This window comes from Colius striatus, chromosome Z (genome assembly GCF_028858725.1).
Source record: "Colius striatus isolate bColStr4 chromosome Z, bColStr4.1.hap1, whole genome shotgun sequence".
Classification (NCBI taxonomy): Eukaryota; Metazoa; Chordata; class Aves; order Coliiformes; family Coliidae; genus Colius; species Colius striatus.
In genome coordinates, this window is record NC_084790.1 from 28807239 (window position 1) to 28825056 (window position 17818).

Here is a 17818-nt window from a genome sequence, read left to right on the forward strand (position 1 = left end):
GCCCTGTCCAAAACAACTTGAGAAGTCTGCAACGCAACACACTGCTAGCAATTGCAGTCTCTTGCAGGAGCCCATTTAGGAGATAGAGTTCAACGAGAATGGCAGAAATAGGCTTCTCCACAAGATCACGCTGGCTCCTGGTGATGAGTAGCCAAGACAAGAAGCCCAGCAGGTTTGTCCTGGTATAAAAAAGATCACTAGCCTCCCTGGCCATTAACTGGTTTGCTAATATGGAAGAACCTTGCAGTGAAGGGCAAGCAGACTGTAGAGGCAGCTGCAACCCTCTTTTTCCAGAGAGATCCTTTCTGTTGCATGTTTTTGCACTGGAGGATCCATTCGTGACTCATTTTCTGGTTCCACGAGTCCAGGCAAAATTCCACCTGTGTCCCTCTTGTGGCAGCAAAGCTGTGCACAAAGGTGCTGCACCAGGAGCCCGACAGCATGCCAGGATGTCCTGCTGAAAGCTGCCCATCAGTCTGTGAGGCGGTTCAGCGCAGCCACAGGACCCACCAGGGTCTGCCCAGCTCCACGGACCACCCACAAGCTCTCCAGAGGGATGGAGCATCCCACAGACCCATGCCATCCCTTCCCACACGGGGATGCTGCTGAAGAACCTGTGCCAAGGATAACCAGGATGGGCACATGCCCTGCCACCTGTGACAGGACAAGCTCTTGCCATGGCCTGCGGACAGGGTGAAGAGCTTTGGCCCCACCAGGAAAGAGCTGATGGAGCTTGGCAGCATCTTTTTCATTAGTTTTTCAAGATCAGTTTTTCAAGATAATTTTGGATTTTTTGGAGTTTGGTTTTAGTCGTATCCTCTTTGGATAACTGATATCTGAGATATAGCAGAGTCTTGGGATTGTTTGCCAGATATTATGTGTATGGCAGTTCTAGTGTTCTCTCTCTCCCCACTTATTTTCTTCCCATTTGGAGAAAAAACCTACATTCCTAGTTACCCATGGACTGTTACCAGCACTATGCTTTTTACACTTGCTATTCAGAAGTTTGCTTTTCCATTTGATGACGAGAGAACATATTTTTACCTAAATGTAGTTCCCTTACATTATTGAAACCTACAAGACTTAGAAGCATGAACTATCTGCAATTTTGCAAAAAAAATCCCACAAACATGTAAGAGCAGGACAACTGAGAGGAAACACAATTTCTTAACTTTGTGAACACATTCCACAGTTAAACAAGTAGACAGTCTCTTTAAAAGCCACCAACTGAAAAAATACAAATCCAACATAACTAGGTATATAATTCCCAAATTTTTAAATTACTAAAGGATTTGAAACTGTCATCCCTGTGCAATACAGTGCTAAGCTCACGAGATAGACATTTGTTCTGAAGTTAACATAAACTCATCTTTCTTGAAGTACTGTGAGCACAATGGCAAATTAGTTATTTTGCTAAGCAGTTGTTGATGCCGACTCTCACTCTTGTGGTTAAACTGAAGCAAACCTATGATTTCATTCTTGTTTTGTTTACCCAGCTGACATGATCTGCCACAAAGTGCTACATGATACTGCACTTCCAATTCTGTTGTATGGGTCCTACTCCAGCATCGACCAGAATGGTCTGCATCAAGCCTGCCTTGAAAATCATACATTTAATGAAAAAAATTTGGTTTAGGGAATTAATTTATGACTATTCTAAGGAATAATTTTATTTCCTCTATGGTAAAAAAATACTAGAAAGTAAATTCACCGTAAGCAACACTCAAATATTCATAGTCGCTATGATCTCTCTACATTTTTAGTGTTTTCTGTTTTGTATTTCATAGTCCAATTTCTGCTGATGTCCCTCAAGTATTATTTTAGCAATGTCAGCATTTTTACAATGGCAGAACTTTCTTTCATTCAAATACTGAACTTGCATCATAACATATGATTTGATTATTAAGCTTCAGTATTAGAGAATATGAGTTTAGAAAAGCTTAAGCCAGTGTCAGTTCTGAATGTTATTTCCTTACTTCTGCTTTTTATTGGCTTTTTGAATTTTGTCTTTAAGAAGCATTTCACCTTGGAAAGAGAAAATGCAACATCCTCATTAAGTGCAGCATACTGTAAATTAAAAAATAACGTACCACAGTACCCTGGAGTTCCACAAACTGTCTTCATGGTCACCTGATCTTCCACTATCTTGGAAAGTCCAAAGTCAGCTGTTAAGATTGTTTAGGAATATTAATGTTCTTGCTTCTTTGTAAAATATTTTTAAGAAACTCAACCCCCAACATTATATATGTAATTAAATGAATATTTATGCATTACATTAACAGTACTGTCATTTCCAGAGATGAGGATCAATTTAAAGAATCTACCCAGACTGCAATCCATAAGCAAAATTTGTCAGTACAAATGCATATTCCCAGCTCTTGCTTGACAGAAAAGCAGTTTGTATTTTATTCTGAAGACTGCACAAAGCCAATGCAATGGGATGCCTAAGGCCATACAAATGCACTTTATATATATATTAAGCTTCCACTCTGTGAGTAATCCAGTAAAGTTAAAGGCAAAATTTTAGGTTAAAAAACTGCACAACAGTGATTTCTTGGACAAAGGTCAGAGTATGCAGTCCCTGCAAGATAAAATCCCATCAGCATTTTGATAGAGGGCTTCTAGGGGCATGAAGGTTGTGCCAGAAGTAGAGACTATCCTTTTTGCAATGTTTCCATCCTGAATAATAGTCAGACAGCAAGAGCATTTATGATGTTACACATTGTATTTGCATGGCACATTTTTAAAAGACATAAAAAGTGAAGTCTTCACAACTCTTATTTTTCACTTAAAATAAACTGAGTGTCTTCAAATTTTCATGTAGGTGATGACAATCCAGCCTTAAAAAACCAAAACAGAAGTCTTTTTGTTCTGTTATAGTGAATATAAAGGAGAATGTTTTTACCCAAGATCAGGATAAAGATAGTTCATATTTTACTCTAGAAATGCATAGTTAGGGTTCACTTGTCCCTAAATGTTTAGCATTTATGTATTGTAATTTATCTAAACTGAAATGTAGTTCACTTTTATAAACACTGCCACTCATTGTAAATCAGATCTCAATTTAAACAGGCCAATAATCTTAACTGGAAGATGAAGACTCACAGCATTTAAGAAAATGCTTCAGGAGCCCCTTCAACCATTCTGGCCATCAAATCAAGGACATTGAGAGCTGCATTAATCTATAACATTCCAGCTCTTTAGAGCCTTTCATGCAAAGATAAGAACTAGGATAAAATGAAAATCAAAATACAATCATTCTGAGATGTAAGACTTGAGCCTACTTCATGGAAATATGGCTCTTAAAACCCATGATGGACACCAGCTTGACAAATGTGGCTATGCTCAGTCTTTGCATGCTCACATGCTCCCACACTCATTGGTAAGCAAGCATGAGGTGGATTTTTTTCTAAACTGGATACATACAGTTCAGGAGTGTTGCACAGAGCTCTTCTGTGCTCAAGTGAAAACTGGGCATACCTAGCATTAGAGATCATGCCCTTTGCAACCGGCCACCATAACCAACATACCCGTTCAGGGGAGCTTGGTCACACCTTGTCCCTCGTCATCCCCACCATGATGCTGACTGTGCTTCAGATAGCTTCCCTATGCTTTTGTCAATATCACTTCTTATTCCTCAAATCTGCACAGAACTGGTGCACACAGCTGTATGCTGATGTCTTGATCCTTCTTGTTTCTCCTGAGCACTTTGTTCTCTGCCATGTTCAGAATAATTTTGGCTATAAATTCTCCAAGCAAGTATCTAGTTTTGTACTGGTTTTACACAGCTGTGCTACTTCAGAAGCAACATGCTATCCACGTGAGTGTAAGAAATAGCTTCAAATGAAGTGATACTGAGACATATATACTATGAATGAGTTAGCACATATTACTGGTACAAAGCAACGAAAGAAGCGTATATCCAATGCTGCTTACCAATTTTTAGTGCTGCATCTGGTGCTGGCGTTGCATAGAGTAGGTTTTCTGGCTTCAAGTCACGATGCACAATCCCATTTGCATGCAAGTACTACAAAAAGAGAATGTTAAAATGTTTAAGTGAGAATAAAATGTTATACTCAAGCATGAGTTAACATCTTCCTTATAATCTACAGTAGCAGATTAATAATCTGGTATATGTGTGACAAAGAGTCACTTAACTAATTTTCATCAGCTTTTTTTCTGCAAACCAGTTCAGCACACGATCCTCAGATGCATGTTGTAATCCCAACAGGAAACTAAAACTTAGGAAGGCAAAGATAACATCATATCCATTTTAGAAGAAAAATATCTCAGAAGGTATAATTTGCTTTATAAATATACTGGCAGCTTCCAGAGAGCAATCTAATGGATGTTGAGATACCACAAACTGTCTCAGAGGAAGATAGCTTCTGCACGTTATAATATTCCAAGAGGAAAGAAAATGGACATACAACTTTCAGACTACTAAGCAGATAACTTTGAGTAGAAAGGATGTAGTAGGTGTCCTGGGCCAACTACAAAATCCTTGAGGTCCCTGGAGTAGATTTCTCAAAGGTTTTAAAACCACCCAAGAGTAGACTGTCTTGTCAAAGCACATGTGAATTCACTCACCATTGAATTCCTTTAAAGATGCTGTTCATGCCTCGCACTAATAGAAAGAAGACTTTCTCAAACATATGTCTGCCTCTTACACTGCTATAGTCAGTGTATAATATATACTGACAGACAAAAGAGGATAAACTAGTTAAATAAATTCTGTATTTCTTGTTGACAAAATATTCAGCAGACATTTCAGAAGCCTTGGAAGAAAGATCACTAAGAATAGAATCACGTTATTTTATTTCAAAGTCTCCTGGTCTCCATTTTAGAAGCATCTCTCTAAGCTGTGTTTTCACTATTAAAAAACACCAATGTGTGTGCACTATTATGTACCAAATAACAAATGGTCGAATATTCATCCAGATGCATTCTTGATTGTGTATCTCACTGGAATGAGAGCTTTTTCAGTGTGTATTTCTTACAGTGCAATTAATGGGTTTTTTGTGGACTTTCTCTAAAATCCTAAAGTTGCAGTATTTTCATGATGCAGCTTATGGAGATCTACCAAAGGCTCTCACCTACTTTACTCCACAGTGAAATTCAAGGGCTTGTCTCATCTGTTACACAAAGTAAAACCAGGCAAAAATCTATGGGAACTGATGGATTGCCTTCTGATACATCATTTAATGTGGTCAGACCTCCATGGCTCCACACAATCATGTCCCTCCTTAAAAAAAAAAACCCTTTTTTCTGCCAATGAAGACACAACTGCAGCAAAGACGCAGGATCTCACATCACTGACACGTTTGACATGCAGAATTAAGAGTGGCACACAGGGAGTGCACCAAAAGTTGGAGTCAACTGAAAGAGATGTATGAACGGATCTGCATTCACATGTGCTGCAAATCACTTCATCTGACTCTGTAGGAGTGAAAAGGATCAGACATTTCATGATTGCTCAGTCGAATGCCGATAATGCAGATTTGTATGAAAAATCTTTGACAAAGTTTGCACAGAGAAATGTTCCAGGCAAGCCTCCAGTCTTTCAGCAGGTTCCTTTTTACACAGGCCCACAATCTTAAAGACATTTTATGCAAGGCTGAAGACATAGAAATTCTCTTCTATCCAAAATCATATTTTTGTGGGAGAGAAATTTGGAAAAAACTGTAGGAGAAGCTGTTCAACATTTCCCCTCTTTTAAGTTGCAAACCAAGATTGGCTAGCAGGGCTCCTTCTTGGACATAACAAAAGCCGTAACTGATGACGTCTGTTAACCATGCTTGCGCCTCATAATTGGCTGACTTTTTAACAGATTAGTATCAAGCTTGAAACGTTATTTTTTTTTATTACAGACTTTGTAAGAGTCCATGTAGGAAAATCTCCCTCCTTTACCTAGTCTGCCATTTGCAGAAAAGTCATAGGATTCACAGATGTGAACTGCCTTAGTAACCTAGCCTTCATCTTTCAAATACTGTCACTGCAATAGGCTGAGCTCTCTTTCATGTGTACCCTTTTTCTACTCTTGCCCTCCCTCACACCACATCTACCCTTATATCCCCAGCAACCTAGCTCAGAGCTCCTGTCTACTCAGAGTACCTTCTCTAACCTTTCCCTGATTCTGCCTAGATTCTGTCATGATTGCTAAATCCCTAATCTAAGCTCCTGCTGATCTGGCCTCTCTCTCCCATTGCTTCTTTTGCTTGACTTAATATTTGGGCAGGAGATGATACCTGTGATGCTCTGATCAGCGCCCGGTCATGGGTTTAACAAACTCGCTGTTGGTATCTCCTATTTTTGAGACCTAAGCCTCCTGCCAATTTTTTTACTGAGGCTGGGCAATGGGGTAAATAGTTCTGTAGTGAACTAACTGACAAAAGGGTAAAGCAGCCCAAAAACCACCCCAGTGTTTTCACTATTCTTCAACCACACAAAAGTACCAGTTAGGCCTCATGGATCCCCAGCCCGCTGAGGGAGAAGACTGCTGGCTAGACTTTTGTAAAACATGTTACTAAAGGTCTCCAGCACATGCATCTGTCTCCTGTCCTCCTGCCTGAGTGACCTGCCTGAGTGACACTTGCATCTCTTGCTCCACAACTTGCTATGAACAGGACCTTCCAAGACTATCCATCTTCAATATTGCTCCTTTACTTTGTAAATACCATGGGATTTGCTTGCAAATTTTCACCAATTCCAACAGCTTTGGGCCCCATATATCATAATAGCTCCTGACATTGAAGACTACTTGGTAATTACATTGTCTTGTATACATATGAACACTATTCTGAGTCAAACTATCTTGCTTTAGAAATGGGTTTAGTTAAATTAGGATAATCTACTTTGTATAACACTTATTTTGACTTAAATACTCTCTATATTGATTCTTTTTCACTTTATTTCTCACATATTGATTTAAAGAAGTGTCATGTTCCTTTGCAACAGTGCCTCCACAGCCTAAGTTCAAAGACTCTCCCAGTGTGGAGTACAGCTTCAGGCATTACATACTTTCATGGTAAAACAGATAACCTGTGCTCTACTATTTACATGCTATGTCTCTTAATGACTAAATGATGTGATTAAAGGAGAGGATCAAGGCCTGGGTATCAGACCAGAGCAGCGTACTGACCCACTTTATATTCAGGCACTGTTGAATTATGCCACTTTCCCCAACTGTAAAATATGGATGAGACTGGAAAAACATTTGAATTCTAAAGATGGATGACGAGTTTTTACATGCATAGTGCTGTACAACCGTTTGACACTACATACACACAAAATGTGATTTTGACATGATACTTTTCCAGTAGCTAAAATGTTCTGTTTTCACTTTTTTCCTAATTTTCAGTCAACACTGCCAACCACTAAATGAAAATAAAGGCATGGCAGTCATCTGATCGCAGCTCTGCTCATTTGTGTTAGTGAAATAAGATGGAAACAGGAAACTTACATTTGCATCAGAATTCTGCATTTCCATGGTAACAACATGAGAACATATTTAGCTCTAATTATGTCCTGTAGCATCTATGTACTAAAATGTAAGATTTACTTGTAGAATAACAGCCCCTTGTCTGGCTTGTTGAGATGTAGATGGGAAAGAGGCGTTCACAGGATCTCACAGCAAGGTCTGTGGAAGAAGATTTTGTGGAAAAAGTCTTCATTGTGCATGGCAGTTTCAACTGACCACCTGTCCGACACCACGGGGAAGAGAAATTGTGATTTCTCATGCACCTTCTCCCTGGATGTTTTTTTTTTTGAACACTACATCAAGGCAGGTGCTATAACTAGAGACAGTACTGATTTCAAACAACATACGGCTACTTCATTTAGTGAAAGCGAATTAACACGTGACATGGAAACACGGGAGAACCGGAGCAGTCTGTATTAAATCAGTGAATGTAAATGCAAAGGAAACAAATAAATAGTGAAAAAACATATTTGCACATTCTATGATGACACTTCTTTTTCAACTGCTTTGGCCAATGAGAGGTAAGTAGGCCAGTGTGAACCATCTGTGCTGCAGGAACACTGAGGTACTATGTAGAGTATCTCCAGTAATCTAAGAGAAATTTATTGTAGCAAAACTGAGTATGGTAGTGTTATTGCTCTTCAATAAATATTGAGAATAGACGCAGTATGACACCAGGTGGGAATAATAAATAGCCTCTTTTCTGAAAGACTTGCTATTTTTGGCCTTTATTGCTGTGGTACACAACAGCAACTCATGACTGAACAATTGCTGTGAATCTAACTATGACTGCAGCCAAAAGGGGTTTTTATTTTTTTTTTTTTTTTTAAAAAAACACAACAGCTTCTTTCTATTTGCTGCATGAGAATTCCTCTTGCTCTTTGCTTCATTGTTTAATAATTCGAGTTCCTGTCTAACTAGGTTTTATAACAAAAGGACAAATGAAGACTGCTTAAAACTCTGGCCTTTTTACTTTTATTTTATTTATGGTACCTATTACACAGAACTGTAGAAAAACAGGGCTGAAATGAACCTGAATCATCTACTGCTCTCTATGTCTCTTGGCAGTATCAGTTTCATCTACAATGGTTGTTTGTCTAATTTATGCTTAAAAATCTACAACACTATGGACTCTACAGTTTCTCCATGTAATTTATTACAGGCCTGTGCTATCTTGACTATTAGAAAGTACTTCCCTGTGACTTACCTGGATCTTGACAGGGGCAGCTGAAACCCATTACTTTGTTTCCTCTATACAGTGGAGACAGAAAAATTATTCCCTTTTCTGCAGCTTGCTACCATGTAATCATTCTTGTTGCTGTCTTCCAGGCTGTAATTTCCTGCATCAGTTGTATCCCAGTTGTGGCTTGACAAAATTTATAGGGTGCATTCATAAATCTATTTGCCTTTTTTTGGAACATATCCCATTTCTGTTTGCCTTTTGTTCTAGTGTAACCTTCAGGTCCTTTCTGTTTTGTTCCCAGTCCCATGTTTTTACTGTTGACTATTCAACGTCACGTACAAATCTGTCCTGGTCAGTACAGAAAGGACACTGAACTTTACCAAAGGTATTTAATTTCTAATCCTACTCTCCAACATATTCACAGTTTTTCTGTATTTCATGTTGTCTAAAATTTTCCTAAGAGTAGCCTCAATTCCATTACTCAAGGTTGTCAACAAAAACACTAAAAAAGCAGACCAGAGAATATTTTTTCCTCAACACTCACATTCTTGCTCTTTAGATAATGATAGACATTATCTCAGTATAGACAACTTAATCCAGCTTAAAAATCACATAATCATGATCACATTTTCCTATTTTATTGTGACACTGGCAGGTGACACAAGTACCAAAGTTTAACTCATGTCAAGTATGTTTGATATCTTCTGTTTCTCCTCTACTAACAATGCCTCTTACTCTGAGAAAAAAAAAATCAGACTGATTTGGCATGGCTTGATCACAACAAAAACTTGCCTTGCTGCTGACCTTCTTGTTTTGTTATCTCCCAGATGCCTCATCTTCCTTTGTTTCATTATTTATTGCAGATTTTTTTCTGGAAAGTGGAATTAAGGCAGTTGGTCTACAATTCCTCCCTTCTTCCTCTTTGAGTACTACACACATTTGCTTTTCTGTCCAGCCTCCATCAGAAATGAGTGCTCTCTATTAAATCTGTTTCAGAATTAAAAAACTTGTTCTTTAAAGATTGTACTACAAAGGTCATTGGGTGCAGCCAATTAAAAAAAAAATCATAATGATTTGAATACTGTCTGACAATCTTTTCTTGTTTAAGGCTTACATTTTACTGCTCAGTCACTGCTCTTAATTGTGCTAGGCGTCTAGTTATTACTGAACTTTTACTGAAAACTAGCAAAAAAGAAAGAAGACAAAACCACTGGTGCCTTCTCCTAGACATCTTTCAGTAGGCCTCCTTCACCTGGGTTTCTTTGGATTAAGATGACTGATTTTACTACCCTTTTTATCTCCCACTAGATGCATCCTACTTTCTGCCAGGCCTTTCTGACTTTTAGCCCTCAAACTCCTGCTCTCTTCTAACTCAGGCTTAAACAACCTGTCCTGTTTTCAGCCTTCTGTATACATCATGCCTGTGTTTAGCTCCAGGATGTGACATCCTGGAACACTGACCTTCATTCAGGTGGATGCATGAGAAACCCTGACCACATTGCTATGCTCCCAGGGCCCTGCTGTCTCTCTGGCAGCCTTGGGGCCACTGCTGGCAGAGCTGCAAGTTGCCTTCTGTCAGCAAGTAAGGGCAAAGTCTTTGTTTTCACTTGTGAGTGTGATTGTGAGCTGCATGCCTTTGGGTTTCATGATGTCTCCGCATTAACCAAAGAATTTTGATGACAATGAGATCCCAAATCTGGACATTGTCTTCAGTGTTTCAGTGGACACACACCATGCAGCAGCGACAGCTCTAGGAGCAGTGAGTACCCTCTAGGTACTCTTGTGCATATACCCTAAATCCTCTGTGAGCCTGTCTTGATTACTGGCCCTTGGCCTGATTTGCAGACCCTCCTGCCACGTATAAACCCCATTCCCTCGGAGCACTGCATGAGTGACGTGGAAGGGAGATCTACCTGCACCTCAAGCTCACACCTGCTCTCCCAGGGCAGTGTATACTACCTCTCAGCTTAGTGCTGAGGAGCCACCATTGTGGAAAGGCTCTGGATCAAGGATGTAGCACTTCCTTTTCTACTCAGACAATATGATGGTTTTCTGTGGCTTAGCAGTGGCAAGAAACCTGTGGTCTTCATGTGGCTGGGGTAGTGGCTTCATTATATGAATTTCTGCCAGGATGCCTTTAATATGACTGCCACATTCACGAATACCAGACTCACTCAATGTTTTCAAAAGGAAAATTTCTACCAGTTTTATTACTCTGCAGAATATATTTGGGACTTGCTTGTTGAATTTATTATAACATTGAGTCTGCAGGATCCTGAAGGGAGAACTAAATCAATACATACCAATTCAGTACTGGACATCTTCAGCTATAAATGAAGTCACTACACCCTTAAGAAACTTTAAGGAACATGTCTTTTTTTTTCCCTTTTCATGAATGTCTAGACTTGCAATTAAGCTTTTTCTGTAGCCTTTACAAAGGTGTGTCATTGACTAATGGAAGCTAATGCACAGTAATTTACTTGGATTTCAGCTGTATACTGTTTAATAGAGATGTGGCTAATTGTTAAAGTTTCTGAAGGCATGAGGAGAAAGTTTAAAAAAACCTTTTCATAATCTAACAGGACAAATTAAAAAAATATACATTCCTATTTTCTATTCCTAGGAAGGTAAGTGAGCTCACCTTATCTATGTAGAAAAGCAAAGCCAGGTTCCATGCCTTGTTGTAATCTTCTGCGTGTATCAGATGGTTTATAATTCATATCTCCAACAATTTAACAAAAATTACAGAATGATACAAGGATATGAAATGTCACCTGGAGCTACTGTAGTCTTATCCTAGTGCAAATTATGCAGTTCCTCTGCACCTCAGGTTCCACATCTTTAGAAGTGTTGTGACATGTAAGCTGTGTTTTAGGTGTCTGACTTACAAGTGCAAAAGGTGAATGGGGATACATTACAATCTGCTGTTGAGACCATTCTGACCGCACTGAAGTCCGTGTAAAATTCCACTGTTTCAAGTGATATGTGCTTTACTTAAATAGCTACTATGAGGTGCCTGTTTCTGTGCTTTCATTTATCTCTCAGGCAGCATAGAACTTGGAATGCAGAGCAGGACCTGCAATCCTTTATGCTTTGGCCTTGGGAGTTGGATAGCTTGATTTCTGCTGACTATGGAAAAGTGCACTTGGTTGCTTGGAGGATGAAAAATTCACTTAAGACTAAAATAATTTTTTTTTACCAAGTGTGAAACAACGACTGACATTATTTTGGAAATGCGGAGACTGTTTTGAGAAATGCTGCAGGAGTGTGTCTAAGAATTCTTTCTTAACGAGCTTTAAAAAAAAGATACTGTCATGATACTGTCAGAACCCAGCTCCACGGGAATCAAAAAGACTCCAGAAATAACAGTGTGAAAACAAGTTACATACACAGCATAATCTTCCTTTTGCCACAATTCCCTCACTACAGTCATACTGTCATACTTTGGGAATGAATGAAAAGAAAACCATTTTATCATTGCAAAAGACAAAACCAACATTGATTCACTTTCTGGATATGGTTCAGCAACATATATTTGTTTTTCCATACCTGGATAACAACAAAATGGAGTCTTAGAGAAGCACTAAATAATGAAAGCATTTCCGAACATTGTGCAGAAAGACTACCCTTTTCACTTGTCTTGCTTTTACTGGCTGCTCTGAGAAAACGGAGTATGCCATTATGTTTGCCATTTGATATACCAATTTCCAAACATTTTCATAATACTTCAATTAGTTCAGTTAAACTCATTTAACAGATTATTGTTTTAGTGGAACAAAGAATAACTGCCCATGTAGTTTGCATAAGTACGACTAACACAACTAATTTGATTTATTATTTCAGATAATAAATTTGTATATTATAAACAAGTATTAAGAAATGCATCAGCATGGGTGCATAAATTCAAATCTGTTCATTTTCTTTGCTGGTCTACTATATTCATAGTTATGTGAGCGCTCAGAAGGAAAGTTCTAAATTAAGCAAATTGGTTATACAAAGTTTTAGCTGCAATCTCCACAATTATTTTATTTTACATTTGAAAACAGCTTTGTCTTTTGAATGTTCCCTGTTCAAGAGTGAAGCAGCCTTAAGGATGACAGCACCATACCAGGTGTGATCAAAGCAAGCCATGTACAGTCATTTCTGTACTATTTGACATATGTAGGGAAGGATAACGCACACACCTTCCCACACGAATCCCAAACAAGTGGGCTTTGTGCAGAGAGCTAACTGTTTGTGGTGGAATGAATTTCTCCTCTTAAAACTTTACAAAGGCCACAGCATCAGAGTAGGAAGAACGAATTCGGCTATAGTGGCTTCATCTTTAATCCATCCAGAAGAGCCACTCACTTGCAGTGAAGAATTATCATACATTAGCATTGTTCCCCACACAGCCACTTTACTTAAACTTTCTTTTTCTGTGTCTCGGAGGTGCTTAAGACAACTATTTTTTTTCTCTTCCTACAACTGCCCAGATGTCTTCTGCAGGAAAACCTTCCTGCAGCAGTCTCCACCATGTCCCTGCCCTCTGTCCGGCTGTGTAACGAAAAGATGACAGATATAGGTTCCTTGGGGAAAACTCAGTCAATTGCAAAGAAGTTCAAAAGAATCACGGTATTAGACACAGAGTACTGCCACAAATTTGCAGTGGGCAGAACTTACTTAACATGTATGGCTTGATCTGTGAGAGCTGCCAAGGTGCAGAACACATTTTTCCCCTCTACAAGGAGAAGTTGCAAAGAAAAAAAAATAAGAAGAGCTAAACAAAATCTCTCTCAAAATCTCTTCCATAAAGCAAGAGCCCAAAACTAGCAGTCCCACCCTTGGTACTGGCACTCATTTCCTCTGTAGTTTTGCACAGCTCACACAAGCTCTCTGCTTGACTAAATTCACTTAGAGTAGCTCTTACCACTCTCCGAAGTGTGATGAGGCTTTACTGTTTCTACAGCGGTCCTGAACATGTCATTGTATCTAACAAAAGCTTGCATTTCTGCCTTGGAATTCCTATTTATGCATAACACACAGATGTTGTTTTGGGTTAATTATATTGCTTTACTTAAATTGTGAAGTTTGGACTGCATGTAAAAACACCATTTGGTAAGCCTAACACTGACCTTACATTTAAGAATGGACTGTCTAGATCATGATTTAAAAAAGAATAATGAATGAATAATAGTCCTTTACTTTTTTATAGACTTTTACAAAAACATTACTCTAAACAGCACAGCCCTCAAAGTCTACATGCATGGAAGTGAGCCCTCACTCTGTGTGATACAAAGGGCCACCTCAGTCTTCTACTTCCCATTACATTAAAGCATAGGAGTGGGGTATCAAACTGATCTGGACTGATCCCAGCCTCACAGTACAGTGACACACAGACCTTCCTATTACAAAATGAGGAAGGAAAATGATACATCATGTCTGGCAGCCACACCACGCCTCAGGAACTTCCTTGCTCAGAGTTTACCTCATAGGCTCAATCTGCCTGTTATCCTACCCTTCCATGTTTTGTACTACAAAGTTTACACTCAAAACCAGAAAAGAAGTGTACTGCAGCTCTACCACAGACATTCAGTGCCCTCTTCATCTGGAAAAAAAATAAAATAACAAAATCTTCATGGACAGTTATTTAGGATCCCCGGAACAGCCAGAATCCATACCATAAGATCCTTTTCCATTCTAGGTTTGCAAGTCTAAATTGCCTGCAGCTGATGACAGTAAGAACCAATATTTTTGTTGTGTATGGCAAGGTTCCAGCAATACTTGTGAAGAAACAGTATATTTTAAAAAATTGGCACCATAAAGATGAATTATGCCTGTAAGAACATAACTGGAAGAGAGTTAAAAAATTCTAATCCACCAGAAAAAGGAGGAGGTTAGGATGATGAGGTTGTGGAGATCTCTATTATGTAGGTGACTACTTCCTTTGAAAAGCTATCTCAGATTGCATACCAATATAATTATGAGTTTTCTGGAAAGGATTATTACATGGTTTGCGCAGGCTCTTGAATGCAAAAGAACAATTCACGTTCTGCTGGGAAAAGTGACAACCTTACCAAGGCAACTGACTTTCATTTTTTGAACAACTGGAATTCTGAAATACCACATGCCACCCACAAAAATGCTGAACTGTAACCTAAACTTTCTGTCAGCTCCTCAGTTTTCAGAAAGATCAGCAACTGATCAAAATCGGGAAGTTTAATTCCCACCTAACAAAGACATCTCCCTGTAGATTTGGTGCGCTAGTCCAGAAGTCTATGAGACATTGCTGATGTTTAAAAACTCACCATATTATTGGTGTCTAATGTGCATAAGGCTATAAATATTCTCCTTTAAGAGATTCACTAATACTGAAAGAGACAGCAAGTGATTTCATTTAGAATGCTATTTTTGTCAGGAAAATTTTTGAGAATCCTGTTTCCCCATGTATTTTTTCTCTTTTCTATTTTGATCTATCTTCATTTAATCCCAAATTTTCCTATTACAATGGAGATTTCCAAAAGAACCTCCAAAAACTAAATTTCAGTTTCTCAGTTATTGTGCCATAGTCTTCCCAGAGTTCAGAAAAACCTTGGAAAAATATTTGACCAGAACAAAATTGTAGTGTTATGTAACATATTTTACCAAAACTCACAGCTATGGAGTGGAAAAGAAAACTTGGTATTTTGACTACTTCATGTAGGTTCCTCTCTGCCCAACTCTGAAGCCGGTCGAGATCCTGCTGAATGGCAGCACAGCCTTCTGGGGAATGAGTCAATCCTCCTAGTTTGGTGTCGTCAGTGAACCTGCTGAGGGTACACTCTGTCCCCTCATCCAGGTTGCTGGTGAAGATGTTGAACAAGACTGGCCTCAGAACTGATGCCTCCAACTTGATTCAGTGCCATTGATCACCACCCTCTGGGCTCTGTCAATCAGCCAGCTCTCGATCCACCTCACTGTTTACTCATCTAATCCACACTGCTTGAGCTTTCTGATGAGGATGTTATGGGACACATTGTCAAAAGCCTTGTTGAAGTCAAGGTAGATGACATCTGCTGCTCTCCCCTCATCTAACCAGTCAGTTATGCCCTCATAGATTCCCCTTGGTGAATCCATGTTGACTCCCCATGATAGCCATCTTTTCCTTCATATGTTTATTAACAACATTCAGGATGAGTTGTTCCATTACCTTTCCATGGATGAGACGATACTGATGGGCCTGTAGTTTCCTGGGTCATCCTTCTTGTCCTGTCCTCCATGATTGTTCAAAAATGATGGGAGAACGGCTTAGCAATCACATCAGCCAGCTCCCTCAGTACTCTTAGATGCATCCCATCAGGTCCTATTGACTTAACAGTGTTAAGCTTACCAAAAGTCTTTAACCTCTTCCTCAGCCACCCAGGGCAAGTCCTCTGCTGTCCAGGCCGTCCTACTATCATTGCTGGGCTGGGCTTCCCGAGGGCCAACCTTTGGCCATAAAGACTGAAGCAAAGAAGGCATTCAGTACTTCGCCTTCTCTGCATCCTCTGTCACCTCTTTCACTTCTTTGTGTGATAAAAATAAGCAAAAGGAACTCAAGCCCCCTTTAGTCTTTCCAGGTGTAGTGGTTTTGCCTGGGCCAGTTTTTTTTGGTAGCAGGGGAGCTACAGGGGTGGCTTCTTTAAACAAAGTTCTGCCACAAGCTTCCCATGTAGCTCATAGGGCAAGGGCCAGTCAATTCTAAGTTGGACACAGCAGCTGACCCAGGCCTGGCCTATTAGTGATGGAGGTAACACCTCTGTGGTGTGGTAACACCACATTTGAGAAGGAGAAGAATTTGTTGCACAGTTGCTAAACTGCAGCAGCAACAGAGAGTGAGAATATGAAAACATGTCCACAGACACCAAGGTCAGTGGAGAAGGTGGAGGAGGAGAGTGCTTAGGCCCTGAAAGAAAGACTCCCCTGTGACCTGTGGTGAGGAGCATGGTGAGGCAACTGTGCCCCTGCAGTCCATGGAAGCCACCAGGGAGCACAGATCCATCTGTGGAAGACCCCAGGCCAGAGCAGGTGGATGCCTGAAGGAGGCTGTGACTCCATGGGAAGCTCATCCTGGAGCAAGTTCCTGGCAGGTCCTGTGAGTCTGTGGGGCAAGAGGAGCCCAGGCCAGAGGTTTGCTGTCAGGACTTGTGATCCAGGACTAGTGATCCTGTGAGGGACTCAGGCTGGAGCAGTCTGTCCCAGAAGGACTGTTCTCCTGCTGTGTGACACACGTTGGAGCAGGGTGTGAGGAGCTGCCCCTACAGGAGGCCCCATGCTGGAGCAGTTCATGAGATGCTGCGGCCCATGGGAAGGCCCCATGCTGGAAAAGTTTGAGAGATTGTCTCCCACGGGGAGGGACCTCACAGTGGTAAGTGTGAGGAGGCCTCCCCCTGAGAAGAAGCAGCGGCAAAACCCATCTATAATGAAGTGACCCCAACCCCCATCCCCCATCCCCTGCGCTGCCAGGGGGAAGGAAGGAGAGTCCCAGGAAGAAGGAGGAGTGGGGGGAGGTGTTTTTAAGATGGTTTTACATATATTTCTCATCTCCCTGCTCATATTTGTTCCTTCAATAAATCAAATCTTTTTCTCCCTAAGTCTGTTTTGCCCATGACACTAATTGCTGAGTGATCTCTCCGTCCTTATCTCAACTTACATGCCGTTTGTTATATTTCTCTCTCTCTCCTGTCCAGTTTAGAAGGGGGTGTGATTTTAACTTGGTGGACACTGGACTAAACCACCACACCAGGTTATGGTTGGACTGATTCAGTAGACTGAAAAGTCCTAATGGAAGATAAATCAAAGCTAATTTTAACATATTCCAGGATATGAGGTGTTACTCCTACCTCAGATGAATCCCTTATCATCAAAACACAACTGCACTGGGCTCCACAGCAGCTGTGAACATAAACACTGATACTGAAGGAAAAAGCAATGCTCTGTCTATGGTCTATTTACAGAGCAAAAATTCCTTGTCCTCAGAGGTTTTGGTTCCCTAAACTTCATGCATCAATCAGAGACATAAACATGTCTAGACTTCAGTAAGATATTTGATACTACTTCAGATCAATTACTGTTTTATCTGATGGATGCACTGAAGGATACAGAGATTAGCAGGCAAATGGCAAAATGGGAAGGATATTTAATCCAAGGGCAATGCA

The 17818-nt window shown here is 40.1% G+C and overlaps 1 protein-coding gene across 1 annotated transcript in view; it reads right to left on the bottom strand.

Annotated features, from left to right (window-relative positions):
* The window catches only part of CAMK4 (calcium/calmodulin dependent protein kinase IV), a 170524-nt gene that overhangs the window by 11843 nt on the left and 140863 nt on the right, over positions 1–17818 (bottom strand). Inside the window, exons 6-7 of the mRNA XM_062018973.1 lie at positions 3937–4027; positions 2091–2165 (exon numbers count right to left, since the gene is read on the bottom strand). Of these exons, the coding sequence (XP_061874957.1) occupies positions 2091–2165; positions 3937–4027 (166 nt within the window). The remainder of the gene's footprint in view (positions 1–2090; positions 2166–3936; positions 4028–17818) is intronic.